General features: G+C 42.6%; 1 protein-coding gene across 1 annotated transcript in view; it reads right to left on the bottom strand.

The window, feature by feature from the left end:
• Positions 1-21,951: 21,951 nt before the first annotated feature.
• The window catches only part of LOC147611688 (Oxidoreductase family protein), a 3,803-nt gene continuing 1,892 nt past the window's right edge, over positions 21,952-23,862 (bottom strand). The window contains exons 6-8 of the mRNA XM_086784743.1: positions 23,641-23,775; positions 23,388-23,485; positions 21,952-22,720 (exon numbers count right to left, since the gene is read on the bottom strand). Of these exons, the coding sequence (XP_086640869.1) occupies positions 22,507-22,720; positions 23,388-23,485; positions 23,641-23,775 (447 nt within the window). The 3' untranslated portion in view covers positions 21,952-22,506. The remainder of the gene's footprint in view (positions 22,721-23,387; positions 23,486-23,640; positions 23,776-23,862) is intronic.

Genomic DNA, 23,862 nt, shown 5'->3' on the forward strand with positions numbered 1-23,862 from the left:
TTATAGATAATAAAAAGTGGATCTTGGTAAATGAGAGAGAGAGAGAGAGAGAGAGAGAGAGAGAGAGAGAGAGTCCTAATGTATGTTGTGCCTCTTGATTTCTTGCTTGAGAGAGAGAGAGAGAGTCCTAATGTATGTTGTGCCTCTTGATTTCTTGCTTGAGAGACTCTTTCGTACTATGTGTTGTACCTCTTGCTTTCTTGCTTGTGTGTGAGAGAGAGAGGGAGTGAGGGAAAGGACCATCGTGTGTAATTGAGTAATTGCATTGAGTAACACAATGTTAGAGCAAACACGGAGAGTGAGCAACCAAACACAAACATCACCTTGGAGCGTATTAGCTCTCAGAATATATTCACAACCTCTTGTCATGGGAAACATAGGTATCCCTAGGCCAACCCTCTCTAGGTGTTGTAAACACAAGCATCCACGTGATTGATAAGAAAAAATTTCAAAGCTTAGGGTGTTTCACATAGATTTTTCATACCACAGCTAACCCCTCAGTTTGCAAGTTTGTAGTCCTATAGGTGTGGGTCCCTATAGGTGTGATCAAGGAATACATGCCACTAGCCCCTTGGTTTGTCAAGTTTCATGTATTCCCTATAAGAAGTCATTGACCCCTTGGTTTTCAAGTTCCATGTAGTCCCTATAGGATGTCATCCTTGGATGAAGCTAGGTGAACAAAGCCCTATAGGTGTGATCAAGAAATACCACAACTAACCCCTTGGTTTGCAAGTGCCATGTAGTCTTATAGGAAATCATCCTTGGAGGAAGCTGTGGGTGAATACAGCCCAATGCATGATCAATGCAATTAATGACACCACTACCCTATAACTCCCCCCCACAAGCAAGGTAAAAATGCATCTTTGAGAAGGGAGACCACAACAAATCCTATGCCTGTAGCCCCCTTCAGCATTAACATGTACGGTCTCAACACCGACAACAACTAGTAAGCCCCCCACAACATCTAAGAAGACCCATCCTCATCTCTAGTAGTTTCCCCGTGTAAGGTACATTGCATGCACATTACATGCCTTGCCAAAGAAATTTTAAGCCTTAATGTTAATAATCCCTCTCAAAATAAATCTTAGCTTGCCACCAAAATTTCCCTTCTTGAAGACCCATCCTTGTCACTAGTAGTTTCCCTTTGGTAAGGTACATGCACATTACACTCCTTACCTAAGAAATATAAACCTGGAAGGGGGGGGGAAGGCACCAATGCCATTCTTAGGGCCATTCAAGGAAGAATGACAGAGATACCATTCTCAAGGCATCCCATCATTTTGATTGAAGGTGAGAATGGCACACCACCGCCATTCTCCCTTACATTCACCATTCTTAGGGCCATTCAAGGAAGAATGACAAAGATACCATTCTCAAGGCATTCCATCATTTTGATTGAAGGTGAGAATGGCACACCACTGCCATTCTCCCTTACATTCAAGGAAGAATGGTAGTGGTGTCATTCTCAAGGCATCCCATCATTTTGATTGAAGGGGAGAATGGGACCATCACTACCATTCTCCCTTACATTCAAGGAAGAATGGCACCACTTCCATTCTCAAAGCCTCCCATCACCTTCTTGAAGGGGGAATGGCACCACTGCCATTCTCCCTTGCATTCGAGGAAGAATGACAATGGTGCCATTCTCAAGGCATCCCATCACCTTGAAGGGGGGAATGGCACCACTGCCATTCTTAAGGCCATTCAAGGAAGAATGACAGAGATACCATTCTCAGGGCATCCCATCATTTTGATTGAAGGTGAGAATGGCACACCACTGCCATTCTCCCTTACATTCAAGGAAGAATGGCACTGGTGTCATTCTCAAGGCATCCCATCATTTTGATTGAAGGGGAGAATGGGACCATCACTACCGTTCTCCCTTACATTCAAGGAAGAATGGCACCACTTCCATTCTCAAAGCACCTTGAAGGGAGAATGGCACCACTGCCATTCTCCCTTACATTCGAGAAAGAATGGCAGTGGTGCCATTCTCAAGGCATCCCATCACCTTTAAGGGGGGAATGGCACCACTATTGTTCTCCCTTACATTCGAGCAAGAATGGCAGTGCTGCCATTCTCAAGGCCTCCCATCATTAAAGAGGATAATAGCACCACTTCCATTATCCCTTACATTCAAAGAATAATAGCAGTAGTGCCAATCTCACACAAGCTTAATCTATGAAAAATAGAATGGCACCACTGCCATTCTCCCTTGAATTTGAGAGGGAGAATGGGAGTTGTGCCACTCTCCCTAATATATTATAATAAGAGCATTTAAGGTTATGCTTCATAACAAGAGCCTCATTTGATGTAGTAGGAGAAGTCGATGTAGATCCTTCATTCTTCACACGTAGTCATTGATCGTCTTCAAGGAGACTCGCCTTGATGTCTTCAAAGGTAGGGTTGGGAGGTGCTTTAGGGTGGTGATGAGGTTGGAGAACTCATCGGGCATTTCCTTGAGAAACGAACCGCCACGGTGGTGATGAGGTTGGAGAACTCATCGGGCATTTCCTTGAGAAACGAACCGCCACGGTGTCCTCCTCTCTTCAATTCTTGCATCAATGCTTGCAAGTTGTCCCATTATGCTCTTCATGTTGCTTATGAAGCCTCCAAGGGACTCTCCACTCTTCATAACAAGAGCCTCATTTGATGTAGTAGGAGAAGTCGATATAGATCCTCCATTCTTCACACGTAGTCATTGATCTTCAAGGAGAATCGCCTCGATGTCTTCAAAGGTAGGGTTGGGAAGGTTCTTTAGAGTGGTGATGAGGTTGGAGAACTCATCGGGCATTGCCTTGAGAGAAGAACCACCACGGTGTCCTCCTCTTCAATTCTTGCATCAATGCTTTGCAAGTCACCCTGAGCATATAGGGTGTAGACTTGGTAGTGTCAAGAAGGGGAATGACAGTTTCAGTGTCCAAAGGAGAGAGGACACAAAAATATGCAAGGGATGGGCAAGAGAACTTCTGGCATGAGACCAAGGTGGCAAAGACATTGTGGGGGCGATTCATAAGGCAAAGACATTGTGGGCAGTTTGTACGGCTAAACCAAGTAAATAAAGTTCTCCTTTTTGGTATTTTTTGGAATGTTTTGCTCGGTTTTTGGGTTTGCTCGAAAAATTTCACTCGGTGTGTGGGATCCCCTAGTTGGCATTATTTCAACAAGAAAAACTATAGAAGAAATTTTTAGAAAATCGTTCTAGTGATCCATACTCAAAGTATTAGTTCTCTAGGGTGGATTAAAGATGGAGAGCCTCATAATTGTAAAGTAAGATAACTAAAGAACTTGATTAAGAAGGTCTTAAGTAAATTACACACTAATCAAGGCAAATACCCACAATTATTCTCATTGTTTTAGGAGCCAAGGAACATCCAATTTTATAGCTTCAAATGGAAGGCTCTAGATCCTTGCATGATCTATGAATCAAGTACATGTTTCCACTAGAAATACTACTCGTGTGTGTACATCATAAAACATGTGGCAAGTGCTATCTATGTGCCTAGACCTCTTCATATGCTTCATAAAGGCACCTTTACTTTCACCTTCACCTATCTACATGCAGCAATAGCATTTGAGAAATCAACCTTTGATTAACACCACACATTTGCCATCTAAGGTGAGCCTCAACACTCATTTATAAATGAGCAAAACACAACATAGTGCTACACGCCTAATTACAACTTAACACTTCAACGGCCATAGTCTCTTGCACACTCACCCATGGGTATCTCAAATGCTTTCTACCCAAGATTTCAAGAACAAGTGGAATTGAGGCACTTTCACTTATTGTAAACATCTTGCACACTACTACATCTAGCCTTAGACTTGGTCTTTTCACCAATTAGAGACCTTTTGGTGTAGATGCCACAAGGCCCTACTTATGTAGGTACGAGTGGTGTGTAGGGATTTTGAGGTTGATATTGATGTATTTGTTGTTTGTCACAGAAGCATAACTTTGGGCATAAACATTGGAGTAGATGACTTATTAATGATGATGGCATTAATAAAATTCATTTTAATGCATGTGACAAAGACATGAATGCCCTCTTCATAATGACTTTATCATTTGGCATATACTTTTAGAGACATATGACCACACCCTTAATGTAAAATGCCTTCACACCTAGGATACCCCTCTGGGTTTTCATTTGAAAGCAAAAACCTTATCACAATGCTTATAAAGGGGAAAAGCTATAAAAGTAGTGTGGCCCCTCTTTTTTCTATTTTACCTGTTTCAAGAGGTGGGAAAAACTGTGTCAAATCTGCTTCCAAATCTATGGTTTTCTACACAACCACCCCTTCTATCATTAAATTGCCATCTTCATCCATCGAATAGCATGCTATTGCTTTATTCATCATCAAAACCCTCTTTTTTTTGTGCTAGTCATATGCTAATTGAGATTAATCTATAATCAACACTACATTTCGTAGTTTGCTCATCATGTCCATCACAGCCTCCTCAACCTCAACCTCAACTGCAAACCCACACTAATATGCTTTGAAGAGGCTTTTGAAGTGCAACCATCTAATCATCTTGTAGACTTAGATCATGTAGACTTAGATTTCAATAAAGCTCATTGGGTCCTCTTGTTGCAAAAGGAGACGATTGATATGACTGATTCCATGCTAGGATGCTACAAGATTACAAGAGGGCAATGCAACATCACTTCACTGAGCACATTCATTGCGCACACCGCTCCATATACATATCCCTTGTTGGCGGCCATGGCCTTCTTCCTAGAAACAATCATGTTAGAGACTCCTTAAAACATCTTCAAGTTACCATTACATCCCATGGTGTTTAATTTTAGCTTAAGGGTGCCACATCCTGCAAGATGCAACAGTGCTATATGATGTCTTTTCAAATACCCTAAGTCAACAATTCCTTGATATCTTTGAAATATCATGTCAACAGTAGCAATCTCAGTTCTAATCAAATGTCTACATGCCACTAGCAACTACCAAGCCCACTTCTTAGCCTTCTAGGGACAAAACCTGCATCAACGAGGGGGGCCATTTCAATGCCATTTGGAGATGCTTTGTAATTCTTATCAATATATTTATGATGTAGTAAGCCAAAGGTTTTATCAAGAGTTTAGATTTTGAGTCCATGTTAAATGCAAATGTTATAGTCTTAATCTTTTAAATCTTTTAATTGATGTCCAACCAAGTGCAAATCCGATGACCAAGCATATAAGTGAATTTTTGCACTTGTATTGCACAAATTCTTATAGATAATAAAAAGTGGATCTTGGTAAATGAGAGAGAGAGAGATTTAGTCCTAATGTATATTGAATGGCACCACTGCCATTCTCCCTTGCATTCAAGGAAGAATGACAATGGTGCCATTCTCAAGGCATCCCATCACCTTGAAGGGGGGAATGGCACCACTGCCATTCTTAAGGCCATTCAAGGAAGAATGACAGAGATACCATTCTCAGGGCATCCAATCATTTTGATTGAAGGTGAGAATGGCACACCACTGCCATTCTCCCTTACATTCAAGGAAGAATGGCAGTGGTGTCATTCTCAAGGCATCCCATCATTTCGATTGAAGGGGAGAATGGGACCATCACTACCGTTCTCCCTTACATTCAAGGAAGAATGGCACCACTTCCATTCTCAAAGCCTCCCATCACCTTGAAGGGAGAATGGCACCACTGCCATTCTCCCTTACATTCGAGAAAGAATGGCAGTGGTGCCATTCTCAAGGCATCCCATCACCTTTAAGGGGGGAATGGCACCACTATTGTTCTCCCTTACATTCGAGCAAGAATGGCAGTGCTGCCATTCTCAAGGCCTCCCATCATTAAAGAGGAGAATAGCACCACTTCCATTATCCCTTACATTCAAAGAATAATAGCAGTAGTGCCAATCTCACACAAGCTTAATCTATGAAAAATAGAATGGCACCACTGCCATTCTCCCTCGAATTTGAGAGGGAGAATGGGAGTTGTGCCATTCTCCCTAATATATTATAATAAGAGCATTTAAGGTTATGATTCATAACAAGAGCCTCATTTGATGTAGTAGGAGAAGTCGATGTAGATCCTCCATTCTTCACACGTAGTCATTGATCGTCTTCAAGGAGACTCGCCTTGATGTCTTCAAAGATAGGGTTGGGAAGGTGCTTTAGGGTGGTGATGAGGTTGGAGAACTCATCGGGCATTTCCTTGAGAGACAAACCGCCACGGTGTCCTCCTCTCTTCAATTCTTGCGTCAATGCTTGCAAGTTGTCCCATTATGCTCTTCATGTTGCTTATGAAGCCTCCAAGGGACTCTCCACTCTTCATAACAAGAGCCTCATTTGATGTAGTAGGAGAAGTCGATATAGATCCTTCATTCTTCACACGTAGTCATTGATCTTCAAGGAGAATCGCCTCGATGTCTTTAAAGGTAGGGTTGGGAAGGTTCTTTAGAGTGGTGACGAGGTTGGGAAGGTTCTTTAGAGTGGTGACGAGGTTGGAGAACTCATCGAGCATTGCCTTGAGAGAAGAACCGCCACGGTGTCCTCCTCTTCAATTCTTGCATCAATGCTTTGCAAGTCACCCTGAGCATATAGGGTGTAGACTTGGTAGTGTCAAGAAGGGGAATGACAGTTTCAGTGTCCAAAGGAGAGAGGACACAAAAATATGCAAGGGATGGGCAAGAGAACTTATGGCATGAGACCAAGGTGGCAAAGACATTGTGGGCGATTCATAGGACTAAGGCAAAGACATTGTGGGCAGTTTGTACAGCTAAACCAAGTAAATAAAGTTCTCCTTTTTGGTATATTTTGGAATGTTTTGCTCGATTTTTGGGTTTGCTCGAAAAATTTCACTCGGTGTGTGGGATCCCCTTTTTGGTATTATATCAACAAGAAAAACTATAGAAGAAATTTTTAGAAAATCGTTCTAGTGATCCATACTCAAAGTATTAGTACTCTTGGGTGGATTAAAGATGGAGAGCCTCATAATTGTAAAGTAAGATAACTAAAGAACTTGATTAAGAAGGTCTTAAGTAAATTACACACTAATCAAGGCAAATACCCACAATTATTCTCATTGTTTTAGGAGCCAAGCAACATCCAATTTTATAGCTTCAAATGGAAGGCTCTAGATCCTTGCATGATCTATGAATCAAGTACATGTTTCCACTAGAAATACTACTCGTGTGTACATCATAAAACATGTGGCAAGTGCTATCTGTGTGCCTAGACCTCTTCACATGCTTCATAAAGGCACCTTTACTTTCACCTTCACCTATCTACATGCAGCAATAGCATTTGAGAAATCAACCTTTGATTAACACCACACATTTGCCATCTAAGGTGAGCCTCAACACTCATTTATAAATGAGCAAAACACAACATAGTGCTACACGCCTAATTACAACTTAACACTTCAACGGCCATAGTCTCTTGCACACTCACCCATGGGTATCTCAAATGCTTTCTACCCAAGATTTCAAGAACAAGTGGAATTGAGGCACTTTCACTTATTGTAAACATCTTGCACACTACTACATCTAGCCTTAGACTTGGTCTTTTCACCAATTAGAGACCTTTTGGTGTAGATGCCACAAGGCCCTACTTATGTAGGTACGAGTGGTGTGTAGGGATTTTGAGGTTGATATTGATGTATTTGTTGTCTGTCACAGAAGCATAACTTTGGGCATAAACATTGGAGTAGATGACTTATTAATGATGATGCCACAAGGCCCTACTTATGTAGGTACGAGTGGTGTGTAGGGATTTTGAGGTTGATATTGATGTATTTGTTGTTTGTCACAGAAGCATAACTTTGGGCATAAACATTGGAGTAGATGACTTATTAATGATGATGGAATTAATAAAATTCATTTTAATGCATGTGACAAAGACATGAATGCCCTCTTCATAATGACTTTATCATTTGGCATATACTTTTAGAGACATATGACCACACCCTTAATGTAAAATGCCCTTACAGCTAGGATACCCCTCTTCTTCCTTAAATGTAAGGGAGAATGACAATGGTGCCATTCTCCCCTTTAAGTATGTATGTATATATATATATATATATATATATATATATATATACTATATATATATATATATACATATATATATAGATATATATATATATATATACATATATATATAGATATATATATACACACACACACACACACACACATACACACACACACATATATATATAAAACGTAAGTTATAATGAGAGTGGTGCCATTCGTCTCTTTAAGGTGATGTATGTATATATAAACTATATGTATGTATACAAAGACATTTGAAGCCTTAGGCCAGACTCTCACCAGTGGGGCACCGTGTGTGAACACACCATTAGGGTAGTTTGAGAGGTCTTAGGGCAAGGTCATATATGGGGTAGTGCTTGGAAAACACTCCTCCACCCTTGGATACGTAAGAGAAAGCCAAAAAAATTCAAAACTATGTCCAAAAGAAACTCGGGAGAGGTCACCCATACGAGTAGTGTTCCCGACAATGCTAACTAAAGTATGTGGTTTCTAAAACTTTTATGCCCAAAGTTCTCCATAGCTTTCGGCACACATGTAGTGTATGAGAGTGAGGATTTTTTTTTTTGAAGACAACCCCTATTGCTCTCACAAGGGAATTGTTGGAGAGGAAATTGGCCTTGTCTTCTCCACTGGGCTAGTTTGAGGGAGTGTGTGTGTTGGAGCTATGTAAAGCTCACCCTATCTTAACCTAGATCTCAAAATTCAATGGATATGCATTGGACAATGGGGATTAAAATTCAAATTCAAATTGATAGCATATAATTTATGTGTCCTTTTTGCATATAATTTTTGTGTTCTTTTTGTATATAATTCAAATTCAAATTCACAGTATATAATTTACGTGTTCTTTTTGCATTAGTTATTTTCAATTCTTGATTTTCTATGCTAATTGGTGATAATGTTGTACTTGAAAGGCAAGATTATAGGATTATCTTGGCCTATTTTTTGTGTGTATGTGTAGGTATCTTTGATTTTGCATGTAAAACTATCTTTTGTACCTAAACTAGCTGCTCCAAGATCAAACCACCTCACCTTGACGTCAATTTTTTAGGGCCTTTTGCTTTGAATTTGAAGATTGGGTGACGTAGGATGCCCAAAAGTCGTAGAGTCGCTTGTGCGATTTTGAATAAAAAATCTCTAAAAACGGAATTACTACACAAAAGTTATGATTGTTTTACTGTTTTGCAAATTTTTGGTACTCTTTCAAAAAAAGCAAAAAAAAACTACATTTGGTTTAAAAAAAGAGGTCCCTTGTCGCCCACTCAACTCTCTTCCCTCTCAGGTAGTGTGAGTGTGTGTGTGTGTGTCCTCCCTCCCTCCTTTTGCCCAGCTCTCTTCCCTCTTAGGTAGTGGGAGTGTGTGTGTCTTCCCTCTCTCCTATGCCCCTCCTCCCCCCTCGAAAAAAAACCTCCCTCTTCCTAACCTTACGCTTTCATCCCTCCTAGACCCCACGAAAAAAAAAACCCTCTTCCCCCTCAGATAGTGTGTGCGTGTGCCTATTGTGTGTGTGTGTGTGCCCCCCTTGCCCCTAGGATAGTGCACGTGTGTGTGTGAGTGTATGGTTTATAAGGATCAAACAGAACTCAAGCTAGAGCACCACTTAAAGATGGAGACGAAATTACATGAGAGCAAGGAAAAGAAAAAGCACCTGGTTGAAAGGTCTCCCACTGGATGCAAGAAGGAGAGTCATGACAATAAGCAAGATGCAGACTAAGTGAGTGAACAGGTCACTCACCTCTACTTAAATAGGAAGAAGAGCTCTTGAAATACATGTTGCACCCACTGAATATGCCGGTCCACAACCACCAAGATCTCCTCCATAGAGCCAGGTCACCTAATACAGAGCCTCAGCCCCATATCAATGAAGTGCTAGACACCAAGCAGAGCCCAACAATGGACAGGGCCTTCGCTGAAATCACGGGTACATAACCTCGACTCCAAATAGGAAAGAAACAGAACCACTAGCATTTAGTGGTTGAAAAACCCAAAATAGGTTTCACATTGCCAAAAGAGTCCAAAACCAAACTTGACCCTTCCAACAAGGCAGTTCAAGATTTAACACTCCCCTTTTTAAAAAAACAAATAGGAGAGTTCATCTAATTCAAAAAAAATCTTTTATATGGGAAGATTGAGTCAATCAAGATATGATATAAGAGGGGTGTGTGTGTGTGTGTGTGTGTGTGTGATTCATTTCCACCGCCACCATCGAAAAACAACCCAGATCTAAACCACTGAGCTTCATGACCATCATTGATTAGCCTATGAGCCAAACCCAATCCCCACAATTATAGGGTTGTTATATAGAGAAAACAAAGGTGGGTATCAAGTTATGCCAGAAAGAGAGGAGTAGAAAGATAACTCCAAAAACGACCGGTTTACACCATAAAGTATTTTCACACTCAATAGACCAAAGCCCTAATATGAAAGCATTAAAATTTGTTGTTTTTAGTCATAAGCCATCAGGAGAGGTAATAAATTAAAAAATTTCTCTATTATTTTGAGAAAATAACAAGTGTGTGTGTGTGTGTGTGTGTGCATCCCCACCCCTCGGGTACTATGTGATGTTGCATGTGTGTATTTGTGTGTGTGTGTGCCTCGGGTGGTGCTTGTGTGTGTGTGTGTGTGTGTGTATGTGTGTGTGTGTATTACTTTTTAGAAATCTAGGGTTTCTCTTTTCTCTCCTCTCCTTGTGCCATGTCGTAAAAAAGTTATCCATGGATAATATGTAATAGATATGTACCTGTGATTGTAGTTTCACTAGTGTCGATTGCGCACGCACACTTGCCTTAACACGCTCACAATGATGAAAATACCAAGAGGGAATTGTTTAGGATATTGGATAGGCAATGTTTGAATTTGGGAGGGAAATTTCAAAACTAGGGTTTTGGAATCCAAGGAGGGAAATTCAAAATTCAATGGATTGGCATTGGTGCCATACTTGGGAATAGATTCAAATTTAAATTCATATACAAAACAAGGAGGGAGAGTGGGGATAATAGGGATTAAAATTCAAATTCAAAATTAGGATACAAAAAATGGGAGAGGGCCTTGAAAATGGAGAGATTCAAATTCAAATTCACAAGGTGATGGGATGGGAGGCCTTGAGAATGGCAGTGGTGCCATTCTCCCCTTTAAGGTGATGGGAGGCCCTGAGAATGGCAGTAGCGCCATTCTCCCCTTCAATCAAGGTGATGGAAGGCCATTCTCAAGGTGATGGGAGGCCTTGAGAATGGCAGTAGCGCCATTCTCCCCTTCAATCAAGGTGGTGGGAGGCCTTGAGAATGGCACCACAACCATTCTTCCTTGAATGTAAGGGAGAATGGCAGTGGTGCCATTCCCCCCTTCAATCAAGGTGATGGGCGGCCTTGAGAATGGCAGTGGTGCCATTCCCCCCTTCAATCAAGGTGATAGGAGGCCTTGAGAATGGCACCATTGCCATTCCTCCTTGAATGTAAGGGAGAATCATAGTGGTGCCATTCTACTTTACATAGATCAAGTTGGTGGGAGAAATGGCACCATTGCCATTCCTCCTTAAATGTAAGGGAGAATCACAGTGGTGCCATTCTACTTTACATAGATCAAGTTGGTGGGAGAAATGCACCACTGCCATTCATTGTTGAATGTGACGGGATCCCTTGAGAGAATGGCACCACTCAAATGCATCATTTTGATTATGAGGAGAATGGCACTATTGCTATTCTACCCTCCAAACAATGTAAGTAAGGGGAATGATAGCAATGCCATTCTCCCAGAGTAGAAAGACTAATGAGGGGAGAGAATGGTAGTGGTGTTATTCTTCTTATATTTCCTGAAAGGCACTAGCATTCTCCCTTGCTTTCATTATAATATATTAGGGGATAATGGCACAACTTTCATTCTCCCTCTCCCTTGCTTTCATTATAATATATTAGGGGAGAATGGCACAACTTCCATTCTCCCTCTCAAATTTGATAGAGAATGGCAATGGTGCCATTCTGTTTTTCATAGATCAAGCTTGTGAGAGAATGACACCACTGCCATTCTTCCTTGAATGTAAGGGAGAATGCAAGTGGTCCTACTCTCCCCTTCAATCAAGGTGACATGCCTTGAGAATGGAACCACTGCCATTCTTCCTTGAATGTAAGGGAGAATGGCAGTGGGTGCCATTACCCCCTTCAAGGTGATGGGAGGCCTTGAGAATGGCTCCATTACCATTCTTCTTTGAACGTAAGGGAGAATGGCACCAAGGTGATGGGAGGCCTTGAAAATGGCACCACTCCCATTCTTCCTTGAATGTAAGGGAGAATGGGAGTAGTGCCATCCCCCCCTTCAAGGTTAGATGCCTTGAGAATGGCACCACTACCATTCTTACTTAAATGTAAGGGGGAATGGCAGTGGTGCCATTCTCCCCTTCATGGGAGGCCTTGAGAATGACAACACTGCCATTCTTCCTTGAACATAAGGGAGAATGACAGTGATGCCACTCTCACCTTCAAGGTGATGGGATGGGAGGCTTCTCCCCTTTAAGTTGATGGGAGGCCTTGAGATTGGCATTGGTGCCATTCCCCTATTTAGTTAAGGTGATGGGAGGCCTTTAGAAAGGCACCATTGCCATTCTACCTTGAATGTAAGAGAGAATGGCAGTGGTGCCATTCCCCCCTTAAAGGTGATGGGATGCCTTGAGAATGGAACCCTTGCCATTCTTCCTTGAATGGAAGGAAGAATGGCAGTGGTGCCATTCTCCCCTTCAAGGTGATGGGACGCCTTGAGAATGGCACCATTCTTCCTTGAACATAAGAGAGAATGAGAGTGGTGCCATTCTTCCTTTCAATCAAGGTGATGGGAAGCCTTGAGAACTGCACCACTGCTATTCTTCCTTGAATGTAAGGGAGAATGGCACCCCTTCCATTCTCCCCATCAATTAATCAAGGTGATGAGAGGCCTTGATAATGGCACCACCTGCCATTCTTCCTTGAATGTAAGGGAGAGTGGCAATGGTGCCATTCCCCCCTTCAATCAAGGTGACGGGAGGCCTTAAGAATTGTCCCATTGCCATTCTTCCTTGAATGTAAGGGAGAATGGGAGTGGTGCCATTCTACTTTACATAGATCAAGTTGGTGAGAGAAATGCACCACTGCCATTCATTCTTGCATGTGATAGGACACCTTGAGAATGGCACCACTCAAATACATCAATTTGATTGTGAGGAGAATGGCAATATTACTATTCTACCTTCTAAACAATGTAAGCAAGGTGAATAGTAGCAGTGCCATTCTCCCAGAGTAGAAACACTAATGAGGGGACAGAATGGTAGTGGTGTTATTCTTCCTGTATTTCTTGAAAGGCACTGGCATTCTCCCTTGCTTTCATTATAAAATATTAGGGAGAATGGCACAATTCCCATTCTCCCCCCTCTCAAATTTGATGGAGAATGGCAATGGTGCCATTCTGCTTTTCATATATCAAGCTTGTGGGAGAATGGCTCCACTGCCACTCTTCAATCAAGGGATAATGGAAGTAGTGCCATTCTCTCCTTCAATTAAGGTGATATGCCTTGATAATGGCACCACCACCATTCTTCCTTGAATATAAGGGAGAATGGTAGTGGTGCAATTCGCCGCTTCACAGTGATGGGAGACCTTGAGAATGGCACCATTGCCATTCTTCCTTGAATGTCTCCCCTTCAATCAAGGTGATGGGAGGCCTTTAGAATGGCAATGGTGTCATTCTTCCTTGAATGTAAGGGAGAATGGCACTGGTGCCATTCCCCTTTCAAGGTGATGGGATGCCTTGAGAATGGCACCACTACCATTCTTCCTTGAATGTAAGGGAGAATGGCAGTGGTGCCATTCTCCCCTTCAAGGTGATGGGAGAGAATGGCACCACTGCCATCCTCACTTGAACATAAAGGAGGATGGTAGTGGTGCCATTCTCCCCTTCAAGAAGGTGATGGGATGGGAGGCCTTGAGAATGGCAGTGGTGCCATTCTTCCCTTTAAGATGATGGGAGGCCCTCAAAGTGGTTCCAATGCCATTGTTCCTTGAATGTAAGGGAGAATGGCAATGGTACCATTCCCCCCTTAAAGATGATGGGATGCCTTAAAATGGCACCACTACCATTCTTCCTTTAATGTAAGGGAGAATGTCAGTGGTGCCATTCTTCCCTTTAAGGTGATGGGAGGCCTTGAGAATAGAACCAGTGCCATTCTTCCTTAAATGTAAGGGAGAATAGAAGTGGTGCCATTCTTCAAGGTGATTGGAGGCCTTGAGAGAGGCACCACTGCCAAGCTTTCTTGAATATAAGGGAGAAGGCAGTGCTGCCATTTTTCTCTATAAGATGATGGGATGGGAGGTCTTGAGAATGGCAGTGTAGTGCCGTTCCCCTCTTTAAGTTGATGGGGGGCCTTGAGAATGGCAGTGGTGCCATTCTCCCCTTCAATCAAGGTGATGGGAGGCCTTGAGAATGGCACTACAACCATTCTTCCTTGAATGTAAGGAAGAATGGCACCATTGCCATTCTTCCTTCAATGTAAGGGAGAAAGGTAGTGGTGCTATTCCCCCTTCTTTCAAGGTGATGGGAGGCCTTGAGAATGGCACCACTGCCATTCTTCCTTGAATGTAAGGGAGAATGGTAGTGATGCCATTCCCCCCTTCAATCAAGGTGATGGGAGGCATTGAGAATGGCACCAGAATGGCAATGGTGCCATTCTCCCCTTCACAGTGATGGGAGACCTTGAGAATGGCACGACTTCCATTCTTTCTTGAACGTAAGGGAGAATGATAGTAGTGCCATTCTCCCCTTCAATCAAGGTGATGGGAGGCCTTGACATTGGGCAATGGTGCCATTCTTTCTCGAATGTAAGGGAGAATGGCACTCATGCCATTCCCGTTCTCGAAGGTGATGGGATGCCTTGAGAATAGCACTATTGCCATTATTCCTTGAATGTAAGGGAGTGGTGCCATTATATCCTTTAAGGTGATGGGAGGTCTTGAGAATGACACCACTACCATTCTTCGTTAAACATAAAGGAGAATGGCAGTGGTGCCATTCTCCCCTTCAAGGTGATGGGATGGGAGGCCTTGAGAATGGTAGTGGTGCCACTCTCCCCTTTAAGGTGATGGGAGGCTCTTAGAATGGCACCACTACCATTCTTCCTTGAATGTAAGGGAGAATGGCAGTGGTGCTATTCCCCCCTTAAAGATGATGGGATGCCTTAAGAATGGCACCACTGCCATTCTTCCTTTAATGTAAGGGAGAATGGCAATGGTGCCATTCTCCTCTTCAAGGTGATGGGAGGCCTTGAGAATAGCACCAGTGCTATTCTTCCTTGAATGTAAGGGAGAATGGCAGTGGCACCATTCTCCCCTTCAAGGTGATGGGGAGGCCTTGAGAGAGGCCCCACTGCCATGCTTTCTTGAACATAAAGGAGAAGGCAGTGGTGCCATTCTTCCCTTCAAGGTGATGCGATTGGAGGCCTTGAGAATGGCAGTGGTGGTGCCATTCTCCCCTTGCAGCAGGTGATGGGAGGTCCTGAGAATGACAGTGGTGCCATTCTCCCCTTCAATCAAGGTGATGGGAGGCCTTAAGAATGGCACCACAACCATTCTTCTTGAATGTAAAGAATAATCCATTGCCATTCTTCTTTCAATGTAAAGGAGAAAGATAAAAGTGTGATTGTGCCAATGCAATGAACATGCTGTGAGGCAACTGTTGTGCTAGGGTTACTTTCAGTGTAGGTTCCTTGAGGGAACGCCATGTTTCATATGACATTAAATTGTAACTAGCCCTTGTATCAACAAGAGCTAATTTTTGGACAAAGCTAGTCAGGGTGGTCATTCCTAACCACAACCAAGTTGGCTTCACCTCTCAATCTGATTCTTCTAAGTCGACCACTTGGGCCATGTCGACCATGATATGTTTTTGCCTAAGCTTGGCTTGCCTTGCTTTGGCCTCTTCTTACACGGCTTTTTCATATCCTCATGGTATTTTTTTCTTTGTTTTTTATCATGGATGGCTTTTAAGGTGGACTCTATGAGAGGTCTGTAGTAGCGTTTGAGTTTGCTACCATTCAAGTAACCAGCCATCTCAACACCATCAAGTGTTTCAATGCACACAACACCTTGTGGTGTTATCTCAGAGACTAGGAAAGGTCCTAAGCCTTTGAGCTTGAGCTTTTTCTTATGTGGTTTGGTACTAAATAAGAGGACCATGTCTCTCTCATTCATCTGCTTATCCTTGAGTTGGTCATCAAACCATTGTTTACGCCTTAACTTCTCTATGATCATGCTGTAGACTGCAAAGAGGCATGTTTCATCGAGCTTTTCAAGCTCAAAGAGGTGGCAACTTAGAGAATCTTCGGTGAGTTTTTCGTGCACTTCTTCCTTTCCCGCTACTCTCTCTACTAGCACATGTTCGGTGAATGGTAGGGGATAGTGGTTCCTAATGGTGGTGGCGTCAACCTTTTTGAGGTTAACACACCCTTTGACTTTTCCATTCTTTTGGGTACTATCACAATTGGTGATACCCACTCCATATGCTTGATTTCATAGATGAATCCGACATTGATTAGTCTTTCAATCTCCTTGTTGTTGCAGACCATCTTGGAGTACTTAGGGTTCATATAGGATAATCACATTGTTTGACCAGCCTGGCGGCTCCATCAACCATTGGAATGGTGTGCTAGACCACTTCTGTTCATATCCGTGGACTTCCAAGCGAAACAGTCCTGGAATTCTATCAGAGGAGAGCGATGAGCTCGGTCTCTTCTTCCTTTGAAAGGTCTTCTGCAATAAATACCGGCCTCGGGTCTTTACCCTGGCCTACTAAGTTTACTTCCTTGACCTTAGTTGGTGGACCGTCATATGAGGTCCCAGGTTGCCCACTAACAGACCTCTAAGTCGAGTCATATTGGACAAATCGGTCGGCCATTTGGAAGGTCTTGTAATGCTTGGGCACCTTTCTTGTCTCTTCTGCTTTAGCACTTTCCTCATCAACTAGTTTCTTGGCTTCTTTCTCAGCGAGTGCTAACTTATTGTTGCGTGCCTTGCGCACAGAGCAAAAAAGCTTTTTGGGGACTAGTTTAGGTTCAATGGGTTCAACTGGTTGCGGGATAGTAGTGTGGACCAAAGGAGAGCTGTTTGCAAACTCTTTTTGCCACATTTCATTGAAATGCTCATGTGCTTCCACAACACCCACATATTTTAACCAATGGGTTTCTGAGTTGTCTGCTGGGAAGACATACCTTTCCGGCCTAGGGAATCCCTCTGGCTTATGAGTTCTATGGGAGCGTGTACTCCTTGATGGTGGCTTTGCTCCAAAATCCTATTCGAGCTTTTGGGTGGCTATATTGGGAAAATATGCTGAACTAAGCATGTATAATAATGTAAGCTCTTGCTCATCTGCCGTCTGTAGAAAACCTTGTACCAGTGTGTTGAGAGGTAAGATATCTAGGGTAGCAAGGATATGCATCCAGTTCTCAGAGTCTTCCGGCTCTGGGAGGAGCGGTGTGCAATCCTCACTCTCCTTTTCATCTTCCAGAATTTTATGGCATGTCTGGCACATATGAACTTCAATATTTCGTGTTGTTGTGGACCGAGTCCTCTGCAAATGGTCTGCCACTCATGGGATATATCTTCCACGTGCGTAGATTGATCTTGAAGGTAAGATCTTTTCTTCGAATGTAAATGTGGTCAGTGTCCCAATCATGGAACATCTTTGATTCTATCATAAAGGGATTTCCGAGGATGCAATCATATGAAACTGGCTGACATCCAAAATTCATCACCACAAAAGTGTGGCAGTAGGTGGTTCTGAGAATCTTAATTTTAAGATCCCTTCGTAGACCAATGGGTCTAGCGGCGGTGGCTCCATCAGGCAAGTTTAACTAGCAATCGAGTGTTATCCAAGGCAGGTGCTCCCCATTTTTCCCAGCATTGTTTGGTAACAATGCTTACTCCTACAGCTCTCCCATGCAAGATTGCTGTAACTTGGAGGCCATGGAAGGTTATGGGGGTAAATCTGAGCTAAGATTCCCATTGAGGAAAAGGAGAGGCTAAAGTCAATCCCCAAGAGTTGGTTCGGGACTGCCAACCTCAACTAGAGAATGAGCCTCCAATGGCATACCTCGAGCCATGTCCCTCAATTTCCAACATGCAACCTACTGAGGAAGCTCAGGTGCATACAGAGAATTCCAAGACCAGTCACCCCCACACAAGTAGTAGCATCCACCGCCGCTACTATAGATATCCCCCACCAAGGAAACCCGGTAGCTGAATATCTCAAATACCTGGGGGACGACTGTTAGGCAAAATTTTGTAAAGGTGTTTTGGGCTTGTGTACATATGGGATGCATGGCATGTAAAAAAGCTCTGCCTTGAATGCCCTAGCAGGTGTACAGAGTGGGTGGTTTTATGCTTTTTACGAGCTCTTGGTGATGCCTCCACGTGAAAATATATGGGAACCCCAAATGTGATGATGGCTGGTCGATCGTGGGCTGATTTTAGATGCAGTCTATGGCGCTCCATTTTTAACAAGCACGTGATGACAGTTGGTAGTGCATGGAGCTTAAAGGCCTTAATACATAAGAGCCTTAATAAATACCTGTAATTTTCTTTAAAAAAGGTGGTGAAAATGAAAAACAAACCAAAGAAATCGCAGCGACGACAGCGTGGCGAGCGTGTGGTTGCCAAATGCAGGGCGTCGAATGAGGAGTTGCCCGATATCGTCAGAGAGAGCCTTTTACGTGGTGTACTTTGGGGGGGTTGCTGCCTCTGGTAGCAGAGAGTTTTTTTGAAGAGTGGTTGCTTTGGTTTTGCTTGTCGTCATCGGCGATGGCTGGTGGTGACGGAGAGAGACAGTGCAGAGCCGGCGAGCAGGTACATTGTTGCTGTTTGGCGCAGAGGCTGGTGACGACGGTGAGAGAGGGAGTATTGCTATTGGCGAGCAGGGAAGGATGGTCGTGGCCATCGCAACTGAGATACGTGATGGTTATAGTAGTGGTGTTTTTTTTCTGAGAGTGATGGCGATGACAATTTCGCTCGCCGCGGCGGTGGCTGGTGGTGGCGAAGGTGAGAGAGAGTATTGCTGCCGTATCCAAAGTTTGTGTGTTTGGTGCTGTTGGTGCTGATAGCACACCAGATGGTTATCTCTTTGAGGTGCAGCTAAAAGAGTACATGTGGCGGCTCAAAGATGAAGGATGATCGTTGTTTTGTTGCGACGGAATGGGTTGCAAAGGTATGGCTCTCATATAAAGGGAGTGATGGCGATGGTTGGTGACAGAGAGATGCAGAGCTCATGTGTGGGTTGTTTCGTTGGGTTACTACCTCCTGGTATCTGAGTACAGGGGGGTTGGTATCTGAGTACAGGGGGGTTGGTTTTGTTGGTTAACTGCCGCTGGTGTCTGAGGCCAGCTCATGGGCTAAGGTGATGAAGTTCTAAGGAAAGGTGAGAGAGGGATTAGTCAAGATGAATGGGGGACAGCCTTGTGAGTATACATCTTGTGTGTTGATGTGAAGGTGTCGTGTATGTGAGATGGTTGTGTGAGGAAAAGCTTCTGTGTCGGAAGAAGCTTGTATGAAGTGTTGACTAGGAATTCAAGATGAATGATACTGGTGATGTATCTGGCTATGGTTGTGTGTTGGTATCCTGTGTGTGTTGATTTGAAAGAGAAGGCGTGATTGACGTGTTTGGTGGTGTAGTCCATGGGTTTACACTCTCACAGCGCACTTTGTGCCAGCCTTCGATTACCTCGTCATGCACACAGTGGAAGTGTATGTGTTTGCTGGGTGTTTACTTTGACTATGGTGCCCCTGTTTTGTGCTAGTGTTTCCAAGGTTGGGGGAGTGGGAAGCTATAGAGGCCTGTCTCCGTGTTCTTTTTTCCACTCCACAACGACCACCTCAAAAAAATGGACACAGAAGTCTAGATTACAATACCCTATACAGGCAAGAGCCTAAGGACAAGCACATGTGAACCCACCTCACAAAATCACACTTGTTCCCATAGATATTCCAGGTCTCTCTTGATTCCTCTCTTTTCATATCCAAATCCCCATTGGAACCTTACTCCAAGGTAGCCCCAACTTATGGAAGGATTCAAAAGATTGGATGGAAGGACACCTTGGAGTAGGGATGCAAGAATCCATAGAGCTAGATAGCTCTAATGAGACAAAGGATGAGGAACTCATTGAACCCCCATGGGATCACTAGCACCCCCATAGTTTGCGTCAACAAATTCGAACAATATTTTGAAGGTGATGAACTCAATGTAACATTACCCATAACCTTTGATGGCCTACAGGTCACCACCATCCTGGATAAAGGGGCAGGAGTAAGAATTGTCACTAAAAAAAATGGGGAGCACCTACCATGGATGACACAACCTTCTTGGTGAAACTCATTGATGAAGCCATCGCTAGGCCCATTGGTCTCTTGAAGGATTTGAAGATTACGATCCTAGGGACCAACTTTCGCCCCCACACCTTCATGGTGATAAATTTCACCACCCAAGAACAATATATTACATATGATTGCATCCTTAGACGACCCTTTATGAAGGAGACAAAAATGATCCATGACTGGGATACAGATCACATCTATATTCGCAGAAAGCACCAAATAATCAAGATTAACATGCACACTTGGAAGGTCCATCCCATGAGTGGCCGACCCTTTGCAAAGGACTCGGTACCAACAACCCGATCCACTACAGTCTACCTATGCCAAACTTGCCACAAAACTATTGATGATTGAGGACTCACGTCTCTAGACTCGTGCCTCTAAACTCATGATTCACGTGTCCAAACTCATAGCTCACTTTTTTAGGTCATGTGGTCTCATGTCAATTGTTGACTCACGTCTTTTTTGGCAAGATTATGGACTTACCTCTCCCAACCTGAGAGCTTATTTGGCTTGGTATTTAATTATTGGATAATAATTCTACTCAATGCCCTAATAATTACAAGAGACAAGAATTTTTCTTGAAAATTATAGTTGGTATAGATTGTATAATGAGAAAATCCTTAAAGGTCCTTAAAAAGGATATGTGTTTGGTTAGTATAATAATAGCTCACTATGTCCTGACTCAAGGCTAACATCTCAAGGCTCATGTCATGGTGGTGCTTGTGCAAGTACTTTTTTTAATTATTTCTTGATTGCAGTTGATTAAGATTTAAAATTTATGGTAGTCATGCAATTAAGTAAATTTTTAATTATATTTTGTTGATTTTGCATGGTTGTAGAGAAGTAAGAAGATAGAAAAAATTAATCCATCCATCTCTATCGTGTGTGCTTGTCTACTCTTGTGTGTGTGTGTGTGTAAAGAACAAAGCTTACAAAGAGCTCAAGCTCACCCTCTTCCCCCCACATTTTTCTCATGGTATCATAGTGGCAGCTTGTGTGAAGAGCTCAGAGGCAAGCAAGACACAAGAAAAGGAAGCAATACACGAGTAAGAGTAATTTCATCTCTTTTCCTCCCAAGAAAATCTCTACATAGCAGGTAGTAGGAACATCAACAACCAACAATATATTGGGTGGAGGCATTGTCATATTTTAGGGATTCTGCCTATAGAGATTTTGGGATCTGCATATATATGGCACATGTATATTGACGTGACTAGTTCACACAAAGTGGTAGTATTTATAGCAAGTTTACATGACATAGGTGATTGTGGATATATCTATCAAGAGATTCCAAGATTAATCCCATACAAATGAGCCACAATCCTAACTATATTTAAAACCAGTTTCACACTGCTATAACGCTCATGCCTCGTTATGTCCAAGCTACAAGACATAACTCAACAAAATTAAGCCACCTTCAGAAAGGACACACACCACTCTTTTTCACACCAAAATGTTTTGTGTCAACAACGAACGGGTCTATAGTCATGTGAGTTCATCTCAATGTTGTGCTTATTCTCGATGCCAATAGGGTGTGAATCATATTGGGGGAAGTGAATCATCAAAGTAAGTGGCATTATGATGCATTACTCATATAGCCCAGATTGTAGTCTCGTTAAATTAATTAAATGCTACGTCAGTGGCATTTAATTAATACACATACTAAAAGTTGTGAATATATACATGATGCCATATGGCATTGTACAAAAAGTTGTGAATATTTACACAATGCGACGTCAACAGTGGCATTTAATTAATCCATGTACAAAAAGTTATAAATATATACACCTACACAAAGACTTTAAAAGACAAATAGACTTCTTTGCTGTAGGATCCCTATTTAAGTACGTGGTGTGGCTCTACCTTCCGTTTCAAAGTGACCTTTGTCTTCTCTAGCTTCAATTAAGTAAGCAAGACGCTCACATCATCTGCACAGTTCAGAAAGCTACACGAGCTCCAGGAAGAATCTGAATTATTTTAGAAATGTCAACAGTCCAAAGCACAATGTTACAAGACAAAGTAGTACAGTAGAATGCAGTATATGATGGCATGTGGAGGGACCTCTTGGAGATCCCTGAAGCCAATTAAGTAATCATATCACCCAAAAAGGTGCTCAGCTCATGTTACTTGCAGGCTTTCTTTCCAAGATTTCTCGGAGGCTGACAGGTCTGCCCAAATCAATAGACCTCTGTGCAGCCATCCCAATTGCCACAGACAGCAACCCATCATACAGACTCACTGTCGACGGTCGCTCGCCTTGGCTTCTCACTGCAGCTAAGAACTCCAAATGCTCGAGATAGCTTGATCCATGGTGCAGCCCCTCATACCTGTACACACCCAAGTAAAAGGCTTGAGGTAAACTGCCAAACTTTGAAGCACATTAGTGCCTACTTTCAGAATGTAGAAACAGATAGCAATGATGACAGAGATCCTTATACACCGTCCCCCACCATCTCACCACTAGCTTAGACTGGTTCCCCACACATGTGCCGGCACCGCAGTTATCAAAACAGAATACGTATTCAATGCGGCTTCTATTCAAATGTATGAATACTGCAATTCTAAAATTCTGCAATCATGTCATCATGCCATGTAATATGAACACATGAACTGGCTTATACCCGAGGAGAAGAGTCACACTAGAAGTTATTGAAGATGTTGTCAATGTAGATTGACATGTCATGTCATCATGCCATATCATAGACATGAATAGGTTGGAGTAGGGTCTTCTCTTTGTTGAGGTACTTCCTTGTGTGGAATATGGCATACCCCTCCCATGCTTTAGTCATATGTGTGAATGGAGTTTTCATTATAAAACGCTGTATTGATGCAACTATGGCAGGCACCCAGATGCAGATGGAGAGTAGCCTTTTGTGGTTGGGGGAGATTCATGCCACCCATCAGAATAAATGAACAATCAACTGCACTCATCATCGCGACGAGTACTAATATACTATGCTGTTGAACTCAAGTAGGATGGATTTACACACTCACTTGATTCTTTCATCATGGACCTCAAGTGTCTGAACTCCTCTCCTTCCTCCGCTACGAGTACCAACCCGGACAATACTCTCGGGAACAAAAGCCTCACCCTGAAATTGCATTGGCATAGTATATATACATCAGAGTTAAAACCATCACATATGCCCAAAGTAATTTGTCTTTACTCCACTCACATCCAAATTGCACAATAGTCACAAAGCATTTACAATACCAAAATATGAAGTTAAAACATCAGAAGACAAACCTTGCCATTGTCACCAACTACACATATTTCCTGCTCATTATTCCCACCTTCGGCGAACATGCAGAGGTCCAACATACTTCGGACGCCATTATCATACTCCACAATGACATATGCATTGTCAATTATGTCAGGAACCTGTTAGAGGAAGGGCAAAGAGAGACAAGATAAAAAGATCCCATATGTTAAAACATTATCTTCCAAATTAGTATACTAAATCTTCAA

Source organism: Cibotium barometz, chromosome 47, assembly GCF_041138505.1.
Source record: "Cibotium barometz isolate CiBa-2024 chromosome 47, ASM4113850v1, whole genome shotgun sequence".
Lineage (NCBI taxonomy): Eukaryota > Viridiplantae > Streptophyta > Polypodiopsida > Cyatheales > Cibotiaceae > Cibotium > Cibotium barometz.